The sequence below is a fragment of the Nerophis ophidion genome, linkage group LG04 (assembly GCF_033978795.1).
Source record: "Nerophis ophidion isolate RoL-2023_Sa linkage group LG04, RoL_Noph_v1.0, whole genome shotgun sequence".
In the NCBI taxonomy this organism is placed as follows: domain Eukaryota; kingdom Metazoa; phylum Chordata; class Actinopteri; order Syngnathiformes; family Syngnathidae; genus Nerophis; species Nerophis ophidion.
In genome coordinates this window covers 40,646,943-40,664,961 of record NC_084614.1, presented here as the reverse complement: position 1 = coordinate 40,664,961, position 18,019 = coordinate 40,646,943, and the positions used below count along the sequence as shown (strand labels likewise).

Below are 18,019 nucleotides of genomic sequence, written 5' to 3'. Positions count from 1 at the left end.
TCAATCCCGGGCTCGGGATCTTTCTGTGTGGAGTTTGCATGTCCTCCCCGTGACTGCGTGGGTTCCCTCCGGGTACTCCGGCTTCCTCCCACTTCCAAAGACATGCACCTGGGGATGGATTGATTGGCAACACTAAATTTGCCCTAGTGTGTGAATGTGAGTGTGAATGTTGTCTATCAGTGGTGGCCCTGCGATGAGGTGGCGACTTGTCCAGGGTGTACACCGCCTTCTGCCCGATTGTAGCTGAGATAGGTACCAGTGCCCACTGCAGCCCCAAAGGGAATAAGCGGTAGAAATGGATGGATGGATAAAACATGTACACTCAGTTCAGCTGAAAGTTTTACATATGATCCATTTACTTTTGAAAATATTCTGGCCTTTTTTAGCTACATATGTCAGATAAATGACAACCTTTTCTTTACAATGTTTATCCTTTCACCCACAACTGAACCTTTGCATCTATATCCCTCTCCAAGGTGATTGAGGAGATAGCAGAGATGATGGAGAATTCTCCAGATCCTGGTGAAACTGAGGAAGAGGACGACGACGATGAGAGCAGTGCCTCCAGGACTCAACCTTCCTTGCTGGAAGAGATCAGACAGCTTTCTCAGGCCTCTAACAACAATTGCTCTTACGAAGGTGGGACCATCGATAGCCGACATAGCCTGCAACATTTTGTCACCAGGATTTTTTTCACCTGTAAAAAACAAAAAAAACAAAACCCTGGTAATGGCATGTGTGATTTGTGTTTCCACTACACCTCAAAGTTCTGGAAAATGTATGTAAATCAGGATATTAGTCATACAGAGTTAAAGGTGTTGTTTGCAACTTCCTAACGGTAACATTTGTCAAAGCAAAAATTGTAACAAAGGCACCACAGGGTAGCTTATGTTGATTGGTGTTTAGGCTGTCCTTTACCCAGTCCCCTCAACACGTACGCGCAAAGAGGGCGTACATTTAATGACAGTTAATGCTAGCTATCCAAGTTGCTATAATGATCTAACAACACCCTAAGCTAATGCGGGTACATGTGTCACTTAAGTAAATAATTCCGCCATTACGCACACGAAGTGCAGGATTTACAGTTTAAAATGAATTGGAAATTTGGCGCCCTCTAGACATCTGTGTAATTGTTGCAAAGTGTTTGGACAAACCGGTCCAAAGTGTCCAGGGCAGCATGAAAGCCACCCTCTCAGAGAAGCATGAGCGAATTTCCAATGAAAATCCTAATACAAAAAAGAAACTGGAGATGGAACTTAGCTACCAGCTAACTTTGATGGTAAAATTGGGTGCTGTCCCTGTTAAATAAACAAAAAACAAACAAGAAAAAGTTAGCTTTAACCTCCTCAGTCTACTAGCTTTTTTGATATAACCCTACCTTTAGTCGGAAATCTCCCACTCTATCTTGCAGGCCTAAGTCTGATGCCTGGTTCTGCACTGCTTGAGCTGCTGCAACGCGTGGAAGCAACAATTTGCGAGTACTCTGAGGAATTAATAAGCCAGCTGGCGCGGCGTGACGAGCTGGAGTTCGAAAAAGAGGTGAAAAACACTTTCATCACAACCCTGTTGGAGGTGCAGAACCGGCAGAAGGAGCAGCGAGACAGCAGCAAACGCCGACGACGTGACAAAGCCCTGAGCCTGCAAGGAGGAGGGAGCGTGGTGTCTGTCAACGTGGCAAATACAGGCACCACTGGCCGTACGGACAAGACAGGAAGCATGCCTGTGAAGGTAAGACCAGGGCAAAAGGTGGATCCTTTCATTTTAAAATAACATTAGTGTCACTTCCCAGCTCAAATTTCATAATGCGACTTTCCCATCCCCTTTAAAAGTGTTGTTATGTGAGGAAATATTGTCATAGTAATACATCATAAAGTAAGGTGAGACCACGCTGCATGTCAGTTCTGCTTTCTTTCTTCCCTTGACTGATAATGGATCTCAAGTCCATTAGTCTCCAAAGTATCTTCCAGGAATGATCCTGATTTGTAGAAAGCGTCTCTGTTAACAATAACAACCCAATCTAGTCTATGCTTGTCCACTTATAGAACACTAATGGACTTTCCTGCTGTGCGATGCAAAACTTTGCTGTAGCGAAATGTCATGTTTTATAGTGACTGTGTAGTGACCGCCTGTCTATAAGTCCATTATTGAAGTTACATAGAAGTACTGGCTGGATAATGCAGAAATATGTGTATCCATGGTTGATTTACTAAAGCATCTACAATTTGGCTTATTTTATCATCTAAAATGAACACTCCACTGTACACAAGAATACAGGTCAAACCCAAGACAAACAACCCCATTTGTTGTGCCCCATAAAGCTTGTAAGTAATCCAGTTTTAAAACCTCACCTTGACTCCTCCTGGCATTCTTCTTGTCATTATGGTCAAATTGCTCAGTCTTTGTCTCATTTTGTCCAGAAAGCATTAGGGACTGACGTTTTTGCAGCAGCGTTTGTTTCTTAGTCATCTGCCTCTTAGTTCATGGTCATATAAAACTGTAAGCAGTGACACCCCCATTCCTGCAGTTTACAATTGTTGATACTTAAATTTTGATACTTACTGGTTTCTGGGTTGTTCCTGAACAGGGTTGGGTATTGAGCATCGATGGGGACCCGGACTAACATAATTGTTTAAAATTTTTAATTTAAATTCCTTGTTTCAGTACCCAACCGGAAGAAAAATCCACTACCATTTATCTTTTAAATTGGCATTTTTGTCTGGTTAATAAAGGGTGCATTTAATTAAAAAAAGAACTATGGTTAGAGCCCTCATTTAAACCCATGCACATTTTTATGATGACCTTGTCTATTTAAGAATAGAAATCAAGAATAGTTAGGAACCGGAATCGAAACGAGAAATCTGAATGAAGAACAGAATTGCTCAAATTCAAACAATGCCCAGACCTATTCCTGACCATCATATCCAGGTTATTTTCGTCTGAGGTCGACAATATACTGTATGTCTTTTACCAGATCTCGGCCAAGTGTTGACACATCCAAATACTGTATCTTGTACTTGTGCACAGCTGTTTGAACTGAGGATCTTGGAATCAGAAGTTATTTAGAAATGGCTCCAAAGAACTTTCCCAACTTAAATTATGCTACAGTTGTCACTGTTGTTGTTTACAAACACATTATTTTCAACTGGCAAAGAAAATCCCCCTCCCCCTCTCTAGACAAGTGATTATAATCTCTATCGGCAACTAATGATTAACATTATTGGAGAAAAGATGACATTTTGTGAAAGTTTATGATATCCTTGTGTGTTGGTTGTGACTTACAGCGCTTCAGTATGGAAGGACTGTCCAACATCCTGCAAACAGGAATCAGACAGACATTTGGAAGCACAGGGAATGAAAAACAGGTAAGATGTCCATGATAGTATATTACATTGTTATATCTAATTTTAAGGGTGAACCATCATCAAAGTTGTCGATAAAAATTTCTAGTAAAAATTTGTCGGCAACAAATTTGTTTGTCGATAACAGCCGGTGACGTCATTGCTTGTATTGTTCCAGACTCAAAAGAACATGCGCAATAGGAAGAGGAAAAAAAAAAGATTAACTCTGTAAGCTGAAACAAAGAAAGCATAAAACAATTAAATAGGTGTACGCTTTGTAATCCGATTAGTGAACTCATTATTGTTAGTTTCAGTCCGAGCTAAGGACATCCATCAACCCATCCTTCTTCTGCTTTGTCGAAATCGGGTCACCGGGGCAGCAGCCTAAGCAGAGAAGACTTCCCTCTCCCGAGCTACTTTGTGCAGCTCTTCCCGGGGGATACCGAGGCGTTCCCAGGCCAGCTGGGAGTCATAGTCTCTCCACTGTGTTCTATGTCTTCCCTGTGGTTTCATACCGGTCAGACGCGCCCTAAGCACCTCCCGAGGGAGGTGTTTGGGGGGTATTCTGACCAGAAGCCCCAGAGATGCCACTTCACCCGTTCCGGGCGAAAACCATGGACTCAGACTTAGAAGTGCGGATTTTCATCCCAGTCGCTTCACACTACGTTGCGAACGATCCAGTGACAGCTGAAGATCCTCCACTAAACCCGATCCTTTCAAAGCCCTAGAAATTCTGTCCATAAAAGTGGTTAAAAGGTCCGGTGACAAAGGAGTCCAACCCTTACTGGAAACAGGTCCGACTTAAAGCCGGCAATGCGGACCAAGCTCTGACACTGAGCATACAGGGAGGGGACAGCCACAATCAGGTGGTTCGATATTCCATACTCTCCGAGCACTCTTCTAAGTATTTCTTCCACCGATCTACAACATCCCCAGTCGACGTCAGCAGCACACCGTCCCCACTGGACTTGACAGTGCACTGTGTCCCCCTCCTGAGGCGGTGAAAGGTGGTCCAAAATCACTTCAAAGCAGTCTTAAAGTTGTTCTCTTTGGTTTCTCCGAACTCCTCCCATGTCCAAGTTTTTGCCTCTGCAACCGCCAAATCCTCACACTGCATGGCCTTTCGGTACGTGTCTGGTGCTTTTGGAGTCCCATGAGCGAAAAGGAACCGATAGGACTCCTTCAATTTGAGGGCATCCATCACACCAGCGGGTTCTGGGAATACCTCCATTACAGGCACTGACCACCTTGCACCCACAACTCCAACAGGCTGCTCCAAAATAGAGGCACATAACATGGTTCACTTAGACTCAATACCCACCGCCTGCCCCGAAACATGTTCGGGGATCTTCTAAAGGTGGGAATTGAAATTCTCTCTGATGGTAGACTCTGTCAGGCGTTCCCAGCAGACCCTCACAATGCATTTGGGCCTGCCAGGTCTGTCTGGCATCCCCCCCAACCATAGGATCTGACAAACCAGGTGGTGATCAGTTGAAAGCTCTACGCCTCTCTACCCCCGAGTGTCCAAAACATGAGACCGCAAATCCGATGATACAACCACAAAGTCGATCATCGAACTGCGGCCTGGGGTTTTCTAGCGCCAAGTGCTAATATGAACACACTTATGTTTGAACATGGTGTTTGTCATGGACATTCTGTGACGGGCACAAAGGTCAAAAAACAAAACACCACTCTGGTTCAGATCAGGGTGGCCGTCTTTCCAAATCAAGCCTCTCCAAGTCTCACAGTCGTTACCAACGTGAGCGTTGAAGTCCCCTAGTAGAACCAGGGGATCACCTGAGGGAGCACTCTCCAGTACACCCTTTAGGGATTCCAAAATGGTTGGGTACTCTGAACCGCTGTTTGGTGCGTGAGCACAAACAGTCAGAACCCGTTACCGAAGGGAAGCTACCCTCTCATCCACTGGGTTAAACGCCAAAGTACAGGCTTTGACCCTCGCTAAGGACATATACAGTAAAACCCATTAAAAAACGTTTTAACATACCTCAAATTGGCTGACTGATGTTGTCATAAGCTGTTGTTGACATAACCAAAATCGGAAGTAAGGTGTGCCTCACAATACAAAGGTCCTGGGTTCAATCTTGGGCTCGGGATCTTTCTGTGTGGAGTTTGCATGTTCTCCCCGTGACTGCGTGGGTTCCCTCCGGGTACTCCGGCTTCCTCCCACCTCCAAAGACATGCACCTGGTGATAGGTTGATTGGCAACACTAAATTGGCCCTCGAGTGTGAATGTGAGTGTGAATGTTGTCTGTCTTTCTATGTTCGTCCTGTGATGAGGTGGCGACTTGTCCAGTGTATACACAGCCTTCTGCTCGTGTGCAGCTGAGATAGGCTCCAGCACCCCCGTGGCCCCGAACGGGACAAGCGGTAGGAAATAGATGGAAGTAACCGCTACTTGTATATCTATTTGCCAGAGATGTCAGGGAAATAAGCAACCTACAGTAGTTAGACATCGTTTGTGCATATTTTTTATTTCGATTCTCAAATTGTATGTCCACAAAAGTGGGTGACCATGTATGTTGACGTTGACTTACGCAAGGACTTCTTAATAGAAAAACAGACCAGGACTTGCCGTCCGACATAAGTTGATGACATAAACAGGATCGTCTTAAGGGGTTCCACTGTTTGAATGAAACTGCAACCTAAAAATGACATAAGATGCATTTTAAAACTATCGCTAATGATTTATTGTTGAGTTCCATCTAGGGTTAAATGGTATCATTAATCAATTTCTGCGGGACTAATGATTTTTTTCATACGCCTGATAGCACGCTGAGGCCAAAGTCGTGAGTCAACACACACACACACACACACACACACACACACACACACACACACACACACACACACCGCGATGACGTCAGCACCCCACAATCGCACACTGCGAAGGATGCAGCCGCCAAATTTAGACAAAGCTATTGTGTGCGTCTGCATGGCGGACTTTCAAACGCTTCATTAAGTTGCTTGTATTGAAACGTCCCACATGTGTCCCACCCCTTAAAATAGAGATATTGCAAAGTTTGTATTTCGTTGCACAACTTGTTGGCTGCTCGAGCTTCCAATATTTCCACTTTGCCTATGTGATGTTTGCTTTGTAGCGCAGTCTTGAGTCTTCCATTGGTGCAATGGTCTTCCAGAAGTAATTTCCGTGTAGCAACATTAGCATTCGAGCAGACTTTTGGCTTCTGTGCGCTTTATGTATGTCATAGATCCAAGGTTTCTTACGAAACACATATTAGTATGGTATCAGAGGTCTAGCTACAAATTCTCTCTGGTACCAATACCTCCAAAGAGTGTTGTATTGGCATTGAAACCCTATATTTAAGTGATTCTTTGGTGTACAACCTGATGGACCGGGTACCACTACATTTTGAGAATCACTAAGCTAGAAGAATAGTGGAAGTCAGCTAAATAGCAGACGTCTGAGATACTTGCAGTGTTGTGGTCACTTTAATAATCAGCATATTTTCCACATATACATTAAGACAGAAATGCTAAATGAATTCCTTTCCATACTCTGCTTAACTAAGACAGTGGTTCTCAACCTTTTTTCAGTGATGTACCCCCTGTGAACATTTTTTTAATTCAAGTACCCCCTAATCAGAGCAAAGCATTTTTGGTTGAAAAAAAGAGATAAAGAAGTAAAATACAGCACTGTCATCAGTTTCTGATGTATTAAATTGTATAAGAGTGCAAAACATTACTCATTTGTAGTAGTCTTTCTTGAACTATTTGGAAAAAAAAGACATAAAAATAACTAAAAAGTTGTTGAAAAATAAACAAGTGATTCATTTATAAATAAAGATTTCTACACATAGAAGTAATCATCAACTTAAAGTGCCCTCTTTGGTGATTGTAATTGAGATCCACCTGGATTCATGAACTTAAATCTAAACATTTCTTCACAGAAAAGAAATCTTTAACATCAATATTTATGGAACATGCCCACAAAAAATGTAGCTGACAACACTGAATATTGCATTGTTGCATTTCTTTTCACAATTGATGAACTTACAATCATATCTTGTTGAAGTATTATTCAATAAATATATTTATAAAGGATTTTTTAATCATTGCTATTTTTAGAATATTTTTGAAAAATATCACGTACTCCTTGGCATACCTTCAAGTACCCCCAGGGGTACGCATACCCCCATTTGAGAACCACTGACCTGAGAGACGCTATCCTCTGCACACAAGTTTAGTAGATCAGCTTTGCGTGTGCTATCAAGTTTGCATGTGTTTTAGTACATGCAAATTTTTAGTAAATCAGTTCCATACTGTATAAGAATGCTTGAAAGAGTGGCAGGAGTGTTTTGAAAATATTGTTTTCTTACAGTGTATTTTGTAAGGGACGGCGATGTGACATCACAGATGACAAGTAGTTACATCTTTGATACATTGTAGTTTTGTGTAAAACGCTTTAGTGATTAGGATTAGAGCCCTGCGATGAGGTGGCGACTTGCCCAGTGTGTACCCCGCCTACCGCCCGAATGCAGCAGAGAAAGGCTCCAGCGACCCCCCGCGACCCCAAAAGAGACAAGCGGTAGAAAATGGATGAAAGAATGGATGGATTAAGATTAGAAGTGGTGCCATCGATAGTTTTCCATCTGTAATTCCTATTTTTAGTTATCATTGTGTTGTTAACAATGTCCTGTTAATCTTGAGGATGTCCACATTTAGTATGACTTTTTACTATTTTCAGTACCTGAACACAGTAATTCCCTATGAGAAGAAAGGCAGCCCACCGTCTGTTGATGATCTGCAAATGCTCACAAAAAGTAAGAGAAGTATTTCTTTTGTTGTGGTTTGCAATAACAATGTGAAGAAAGAACATTTTCAGTTTGGATGTGATTGTTTCACTTTGTGGTATTTTCTCCCCCTTCCATTTAGTTCTGTTTGCCATTAAAGAAGACAGTGAGAAGGTGCCTACGCTGCTTACTGACTACATATTAAAAGGTAAATACTACAACCTATCAGAATATTCTATCACAGGAACCTATTTGAGTTGACCCTGTTTATGTTGTTACTCATCGAAATCAAGCAACTCATGTTACATCCTGTTCTTCTTTTTAGCGAAAGGAAGAAAGGAAGAACAATTGCTATTTTTGGGTGGTGGAATTTTGCCCATCATCCACAATCGCATGACATGAAATAACACCCTTTAGTCATCTATACACACTTGTATATTCATATTTTAATGCTGTCTGAGGCCGAGCCAATCAGTGGCCACGATACTGAACAGCACGCTCTTTTTGGTTTGGTCTCTTTCGGTGGCCAGTGCTACTGCAGTATTGTTATTTTATTTAGTCATTTTTATGCTTGAAAATTGTTAATTTAGGACGAAAACATTGTAGAATATGCTTTAATAAAATAAAAAAATAAAAAACATATCCCAAAAAATCTGTGATTTGGTGAAGCCGTAATATTTGAAAGACAATGTGGCAAGGGACGACTGTAATGTAATATTCATGTACAGCAAGGGTCGGCAACCTTTACCACTCAAAGAGCCATTTTGACCCGTTTCACAAAATAAAGAAAACAATGGGAGCCACAAGACTCTTTTGAAATTTCAAATGAAATAACATTGCATACAGAGTTTTTTTTGTTTTGTGCTATGTATTAACAAGGGGTCTTAGAAACGCGGCCCGCACCTAAATATCGAAATTTAATGTTAACGCGCCCCACAAATGTTACACGTACGCCGCTTGACAGCATCACATTTGCCAACCCCACCAAAATTTCGGAAGACTCCGGAACTTCAGAACATCTATTCTTGTGAATGTCTACAAACCTTACCCGAACATCAATAATGAGGGAGATGCTATGGAGGCGCTGCCTTTGGCGCCTTTCACAACATGAACAAACAGCTTGCCAGCTCAGTCACATGTTGTATTTGGCTTTCGAATACACACGTATACGACTGCAAGGCATACTTGTTCAACAGCCATACAGGTCACACTGACAGTGGCCGTATAAACAACTTTAACACTGTTACTATGATGCGCCACACTGTGAACCCACATCAAACAAGAATGACAAACACATTACGGGAGAACATCTGCCCTCTAACACAACATAAACACAACAGAACAAATACCCAGAATCCCATGCATCCCTAACTCTTTCGGGCTACATTATACACCCCCCCCCCCCCCCTCCACCACCACACCTCCGTCTGCGGTTGAGGTGGGCGGGGTTGGATCTGTCGAAATATGAGATAAAAAGACTAGATTTTAAGAGAACATACTTAAAACTAGTGAAATTAACTAGCCTGCAAAGACAGATAATTTTACTTAAAAAAAAAGTCCTAAATTAAGATTTGTATATCGAAAAATTTGAATAATGTTTCAGCTGGAAATAAGTTTATTTATTTCGAAAACAAACATCATTCAACTGGTGATTCTTAAATTAAGCATCCTTCTTCATTTAATTTTTTAAAAATTTGAATAGAAAAATATAATTATGCATGCAACAATCAAGATTAGTCAATGACCAAAAATAAGTTAATGGCTTTTAAAACTTTGGAAATTTCTAAAAACAAAGTTTTAAATCTTGGCAAGTAGCAGATGACTTGCAGGGCACTTTCATTCCGTAGTTCCTATGGTTTGAAAACAAAGGTTTGCCGGTCTCTAGCTGTAAGCTAATGCTAGCAAGTCATACTAAAATTAGAACACATTGAGGGAACACTGAAATTATTTTGAAAATCTTATAAAAAAAAAAACGAGTGAGTTTTATACAATGGATATGTCCTGTTTTCTTCTCCAGTGTTGTGTCCTACCTAAAGCCTTTCCCAGCTGAGGGCCGCAGCGTGACCTTGATATTCGTTCTTCACGCCGCTGGCTGAAGCTGCATGACCTCCCTCCTCTTGGGCCATTATCAGCCATGGATCCTCACCATCAACATAATCACGTTCACCTCAACTACGACGACTGCCTCTTGCTGAGCTCGCCCTCTATCTCCTTGCACTTAATTATGCTTTAGCCAGACATTTGGAATCTTCAAAGCAGGACAACAGACCTCCCTTTGAAAGGACTTCACTAGTGGAGCATGGCACGCTATAAACCATCACCAGTACTAAAGTGGTGATATCGCATTTATTTCCTCCTCTACTTACATGACGCTGCATTCACAAATGATCGCCTCCCTTTATTCTTTCAATTAAAAGAAGAATGAGTTGAATACAGAAGCCATGCACTGTTTTCTGCCAACATAAGACTGTAGCTGAGTGAAACGAGGGGAAACACAACTATTCAGGTGCAGTATAAAATAAGGCTATTTTTTTTATTTATTTCATTTGTGAATATGCGGTATTTTGTAAACTTTTTATTTGTATCAAAATTTGACAGAAACTTTTTTTAAACTTTCATTGATGTGACAGGCTGCTTTGCAATCCACATTTATAAGTCACATTTTAGGGAAAATAAGTATTTGATCCTGCTCTGATGGTAAATGTACAAAATCAGCGGGGAATCAAATACTTATTTTGCTCGAATGAATAGCATACCGTAATGAGACCAACTTTTTCCAGGGAAGCTGTACACATTTGCATAATGGGATCATATTTATGACTTAGGTTGTTGAGATTTGAATCTGACATTGCTTACTCGCCAATTCTAATAAACATACTACCCAAAATATGTATTTGTCTCTTTGCTTATGTACGACTGACACGAAACAAAATGTACATTTGTCCTTAAACACATACATCATGAAGAGATGCGGGGTATACGTTGATATTCTTCATCCTTATGTTTACAGTTGCGTGATATAGACAATGCTACAAGATTAGGGACGTGAGAATTATAGATTTTGACTTTACGATGACAGTCTGACAAGTTATAATGGTTTTACGATTATAATGCATGGGTTAATTTCACAACCAAAAATGTTTACACAGACATACTTAAGATATCTTGATGTATTATTTATTAATGTCGGAAAAAACATTAATCAAATAATATTAATTGCACAAAATAATAAATATATATAAAAAATAGTATTAATAATAAAACAATTAATTCAAAAGTGTTAATCAATAAACATTGTGCTGTTGAACAATGTGTCGTGTTTGTGGTGAATGTGGCCGTAGGTGTGTATGAGATAATGCATTGTTTATTCTATTTTAAGTAGGCCTCGAATATAAATTTTTATGGACAAGGAAAGTGTTGCCCTAAACTTTTTGTCCATATAGATAAAAATAGTGTTCATGTATAGAATCGAATAGAATACAATAGAATAGAATAAAAAGTACTTTATTGATCCCTGGGGTAAATTCAGCACCACAGTTCGCTCACAATAAACAATAATAATAATATGTGACATATATTATATATATATATAATATATAATATGTGAATATTTGTATGAGATCTAGAGCTGCCAATTATGGCCAAGGTCATAATTAAAATGATTGTTGTCAAAAATTGAAATCATAATTACTAATTGTTAGGTAAAGCAGTGTTGGGGTGTGAATGTAATACCATCATGTCTTTTGTAAAGTCTAATAAAAAGACTAAAAATAAACATTATCCATATATCTAAAGACAAATATTAGTTTTTTAAATTCATTAACAGTATCAACTTGTCAGATTTTGTCATTACACGATGCCTTTATCTCGGTTTACATTTTGATATTTTTTTTGAAATTATTATTACTTTTTTAAGTTATGCACATTTATATGTACATGTAGATGCTCTATCGGGACGGATCCATTAAGAATTTGAGCAGAAATATGTCGTATAGGACTTACCGGTAACTATACACAATAAAACATTAACAAAATGCTGTGTCACATGTATGGTTTTTAAACTAATACCTTTGTGACTTGAAAAAAACACAAGTAATGTACAAAAAAAACTGGTGTTTACTTTTTGATATCAAAACAAAACACAAAACAGTTTGGCTAAGGAAGATGAAGTATTATAAACAAGCTTTGTTCTTCACCAACGCCTCCCTAGTGTTTCAGTACAACAGTTTGGCCAACAAAAATAAACAGGAGTGACACCTCTCACGTCATATACACAATCTTCACAGCCTGCGTTCAGTTCAATGAGATGACAAAACATTTGAGCTAGTATTGATGTTATTTGAACACTGATACAGTTTGCAGCTGAATGACGCGTGAACATCGCTGTCAACAAAGTAAAGACTTTATAAACAAATTGTGACAACATTCACGACACATCAACAGCTGCATGTTTCCTCAACTCATTAACTCTCAGTCAAAGCAGCTGAAGGACGCTGTATTGAGAAAATAAAAGCAACATCAAATAGTTTTCTCCTTCGCTGTATACTTTTAGTTTGGGAACAAGTGCATCTGTCTCCAATACTGTACACACCCGTCGGCCTCTAACAGCAGTGCGCTCTTAAACGCATGCTGCAAAGCGAAGGAAAAATTATGTTAAACCGAGCACTTGGCTACCGTTTACTCCATGGTGAAATCTCCGGAGCATAGTGTAGCTGGTCTGCCATGATTATCAAGCCAACTGACGATAGTGCGCATGCGCCTGACTTTGTGTTGCCTAAAATGTATAAATAAATGACGGTTTTACAGTAATTAAAAAATTAGACGGTGTTCCTGACCGTTTGGAATTTTACCGCAAATATTACACCGTTTACTGTTACATCCCTCGTCCATTAACGAGTAAAAGTCAAGGGCGGTCACGGCATGTTCTTGCTGCCGATGTGGTAAATTTTTAAGGCATTACGGCAAACGTCGAGGGCGGTCATGGCAGTTGCTGTGGTTAAATTCGAATGAATGAAATAAGTTTATTTCGGTCATACAAACCCCGTTTCCATATGAGTTGGGAGATTGTGTTAGAAGTAAATATAAACGGAATACAATGATTTGCAAATCCTTTTCAACCCATATTCAGTTGAATATGCTACAAAGACAACATATTTGATGTTCAAACTGATAAACATTTTTTTTTTTGCGCAAATAATCATTAACTTTAGAATTTGATGCCTAGCATCACGTGACAAAGAAGTTGGGAAAGGTGGCAATAATCACTGATAAAGTTGAGGAATGCTCATCAAACACTTATATGGAACATCCCACAGGTGTGCAGGCTAATTGGGAACAGGTGGGTGCCATGATTGGGTATAAAAGCAGCCTCCATGAAATGCTAAGTAATTCACAAACAAGGATGGGGCGAGGGTCACTAATTTGTAAGCAAAATGTCGAACAGTTTTAGAACAACATTTCTAAACGAGCTATTGCAAGGAATTTGGGGATGTTACCATCTACGGTCCGTAAAATCATCAAAAGGAACAGAAAATCTGGAGAAATCACTGCACGTAAGCGATGATATTACGGACCTTTGATCCCTCATTGGCTCAGGAACACTTCATAAAACCACTGTCCGTAACTACAGTTGGTTGCTACATCTGTGAGTGAAAGTTAAAACTATGCTATGAAAAGCAAAACCCATTTATCAACAACACAAAGAACGCCGCCGGCTTCGCTGGGCCAGAGCTCATCTAAGATGGACTGATGCAAAGTGGAAAAGTGTTTTTTGGTCTGACGATTCCACATTTCAAATTATATTTGGAAACTGTGGACGTGGTGTCCTCCGGAACAAAGAGGAAAATAACCATCCGGATTGTTAAAGGCGCAAAGTTCAAAAGCCAGCATCTGTGATGGTATGGGGGTGTGTTAGTGCCCAAGGCATGGGTAACTTACACATCTGTGAAGGTACCATTAATGCTGAATGGTCCATACAGGTTTTGGAACAACATATGTTGTCATCTAAGCAACGTTATCAAGGACGCCCCTGCTTTTTCAGCAAGACAATGCCAAGCCACGTGTTACAACAGCGGGGTTTCGTAGTAAAATAGTGCGGGTACTTTCCTGGCCCGCCTGCAGTCCAGACCTGTCTTCCATCAAAAATGTGTGGCGCATTATGAAGCGTAAAACAGAGGACACCCCGGACTGTTGAACGACTAAAGTTCTATATAAAACAAGAATGGGAAATAATTCCACTTTCAGAGTTTCCACAATTAGTTTCCTCAGTTCCCAAATGCTTATTGAGTGTTGTTAAAAGAAAAGGTGATATAACACAGTGGTGAACATGCCCTTTCCCAACTACTTTGGCACGTGTTGCAGCCATGAAATCCTAAGTTAATTATTATTTGCAAAAAAAAAAAAAGTTTATGAGTTTGAACATCAAATATGTTGTCTTTGTAGCATATTCAACTGAATATGGGTTGAAAAGGATTTGCAAATCATTGTATTCCGTTTATATTTACATCTAACACAATTTGCCAACTCATATGGAAACGGGGTTTGTAGATTGTAACCATAACACGTTGTAATACAGAATCAAGGACCACTTGTGAAGAAGAATAACGCTAAAATAAAAAGGTGCTAAAAAATTCAGAACAATAAAACATTTTTACACGTGTATACAATGAATTGTGTAAACCGGTGGTCCCAAACATGCGGCCCGCGAGACATTTTGCGGCCCGCACTTTGGTATGACAATAATGTATGTGCGGCCCGCGAGTTTAATATGAACGGAACTTGACAGCGTCATACTTCCCAACATTCACAATTTTCACGGGAGTCCCCTTAATATCAGGGTATCCATTCTCTGGTAATCCCTGCCGATTTTTACCCAATCAACAATACTGAAGGGGTGCACAAAACCTGTCACTTATCGCTCTCTAGTGGTTAATTTTAGGATCAGTCCAGATTGGGCCAATACACCAATGACAAATACAAATTATGTGGCGACTTGTCCAGGGTGTACGACGCCTTCCGCCTGATTGTAGCTGAGATAGGCACCAGCACCCCCCCGTGACCCCAAAGGGAATAAGCGGTAGGATATGGATGGATGGATGTATCTTGATGCAGGATACATTATTTAACAAAACTAAACAAAAAACGACAGTTACATTTGTTATTGAGAATATAAATCTTCCTTCATATTCGTGTGTGTTCGATTTTTTTAGGTCAACATTTTTACGGAGTTAACCAGGAAATTTAGTTTTTTTCAAAGTTTGTAATAAAATAATAAATATATACAAATTTATATATATATATGTAAGCTTTCCTACTCACACAGTCACACTGGAAACCAGTCGTTCGGGTTTGACAGGAGATTTATTCTTCCGATTGCTCACACATCCACAATGCATCGACTTTTCAGTCGCCCTGTTTTCTGTTCACCAGTCTCTGCTTCCGTCTCCCCGGTCTCAATCCAACTCCTTGCGCCCGGCCGCTCACTGTTGAGGACAACAGATGATTACTCTAACACGTACCACCTGCGCGACTAATCATCTGACAGCTGTGTCTCTCAGCCAGCACATGCCCCCCGTTTGAGGGTGTGCTGTCTCCAGTCACCCAGACGGGGTCGCTGTCCTTCACTCCAACAGTGCACTGATCACAATCCTCCCCTACAATATATATATATATATATATATATATATATATATATATATATATATATATATATATATATATATATATATATAGAAATTCAATAATTGAAAATAGTAAATCACCACATTAGCCTATCTGAGCCATTTAATGTAAAAGTGTGCGTACCACAGACCAAGTGGTATCTCACAATCTGTGATGTTTGTATATACTACCACTTACAACATACTAATTGATGTCAAAAATGTAATGTGTGATTTTATATAGTTTACAGGAGATGCACTCTTTGTTTCAAAACCCAAACTGACCATGTTTTATGTGGCAGAAACAGAAATAAAGAACACATATTCATTGAAAATCATTTATTGAGTATCTCATTAGCTTTGTTGCTATTGTGACAAACACATTTGTCAGGAATTCCAAAGCAATTTTAAGGCTAAAAGCCAGAAAGCAATATTTTCCCATGTTATAAATAATAAAAGTTGAACTGTTATATTGAGTATTAGATTTGTAAAATAGCTTTAAAATGCGATTTTTGGGCAAAGAATAAGCTTTTGGAAATGAGCTACCTTACCTGACATGCGGCCATTCTGAGGATGTTGATAAAATGTAAAAAATACGAGTTAAAAAGTCGAAGTCATGTGATTAAAATAAATAATAATGAGATACAAAGTCGAAATTTTGAAATAAAACGTCATAATTTTGAGTCGAAATGATGAACTACTAACTGGCAGGGAGGTAGGTAGTCACATGATGGTCAGGTGACAACCCACTAATTGTTTCCTACGCTGTACAAAGCAGCATAAAAACAAATAAAAATACATTTCAAGTATTGCTGACACACTTTTGGGTTAATGATAGAATTTTATTTTTCAAAGGTGAATCTCATCCACGTATGCTATATTTTTGACATCAGCAGCGTCAGCATTGACCTAAATCATGAGGTAATTATGCAAAAAAAAAAGGTCATAATTATTAGATAGAAAGTCATACATATGAGTTAAAATCGAAAATACAAAATACAACATTGACAATATACAAACCCTGTTTCCATATGAGTTGGGAAATTGTGTTAGAGGTAAATAAAAACAGAATACAATGATTTGCACATTCTTTTCAACCCATATTCAATTGAATGCACTACAAAGACAAGATATTTGATGTTCAAACTCATAAACTTTATGTTTTTTTTGCAAATATTAATTAACTTAGAATGTCATGGCTGCAACACGTTCCAAAGTAGTTGGGAAAGGACATGTTCACCACTGTGTTACATCATCTTTTCTTTTAACAACACTCAATAAATGTTTGGGAACTGAAAAAACAAATTGTTGAAGCTTTGAAAGTGGAATTCTTTCCCATTCTTGTTTTATGTAGAGTTTCAGTTGTTCAACAGTCCAGGGTCTCCGCTGTCGTATTTTACGCTTCCTAATGCGCCACGCATTTTCGATGGGAGACAGGTCTGAACTACAGGAAGACCAGTCTAGTACTAGCACTCTTTTACTATGAAGCCACACTGTTGTAACACGTAGCTTGGCATTGTTTTGCTGAAATAAGCAGGGGCGTCCATGATAACGTTGCTTGGATGACAACATATGTTGCTCCAAAACCTGTACGGACCATTCAGCATTAATGGTGCCTTCACATATGTGTAAGTTACCCATTCCTTGGGCACTAATACACCCCCATACCATCACAGATGCTGGCTTTTGAACTTTGCGCCTATAACAATCCGGATGGTTATTTTCCTCTTTGTTCTGGAGGACAACACGTCCTCTGTTTCCAAATATAATTTGAAATGTGGACTCGTCAGACCACAGAACACCTTTCCACTTTGCATCAGTCCATCTTAGATGAGCTCGGGCCCAGCAAAGCCGGCGACGTTTCAGGGTATTGTTGATAAATGTGTTTGGCTTTGCATAGTAGAGTTTCAACTTGCACTTACAGATGTAGCAACCAATTGTAGTTACTGACAGTGGTTATATGAAGTGTTCCTCAGCCCATGTGGTGATATCCTTTACACACTGATGTCGGTTTTTGATGCAGTACCGCCTGAGGGATCAAAGGTCCGTAATAACATGGCTTACGTGCAGTGATTTCTCCAGATTCTCTGAACTTTTTGATGATTTTACGGACCGTAGATGGTAAAATACCTAAATTCCTTGCAATAGCTCGTTGAGAAATGTTGTTCTAAAACTGTTCGACATTTTGCTTACAAATTGGTGACCTTCGCCCCATCCTTGTTTCTGAATTACTTAGCATTTCATGGAGGCT

General features: G+C 39.7%; 1 protein-coding gene across 4 annotated transcripts in view; it reads left to right on the top strand.

The window, feature by feature from the left end:
• The window catches only part of fez1 (fasciculation and elongation protein zeta 1 (zygin I)), a 41,287-nt gene extending 30,288 nt beyond the window's left edge, over nt 1-10,999 (top strand). For all 4 annotated transcript variants that reach the window (XM_061898055.1, XM_061898052.1, XM_061898051.1 and 1 more), the window contains 6 exons: nt 477-639; nt 1,412-1,728; nt 3,282-3,362; nt 8,065-8,140; nt 8,253-8,318; nt 10,128-10,999. In XM_061898055.1, the coding sequence (XP_061754039.1) occupies nt 477-639; nt 1,412-1,728; nt 3,282-3,362; nt 8,065-8,140; nt 8,253-8,318; nt 10,128-10,144 (720 nt within the window). In that variant the 3' untranslated portion in view covers nt 10,145-10,999. The remainder of the gene's footprint in view (nt 1-476; nt 640-1,411; nt 1,729-3,281; nt 3,363-8,064; nt 8,141-8,252; nt 8,319-10,127) is intronic.
• The last annotated feature ends 7,020 nt before the right edge of the window (nt 11,000-18,019 follow it).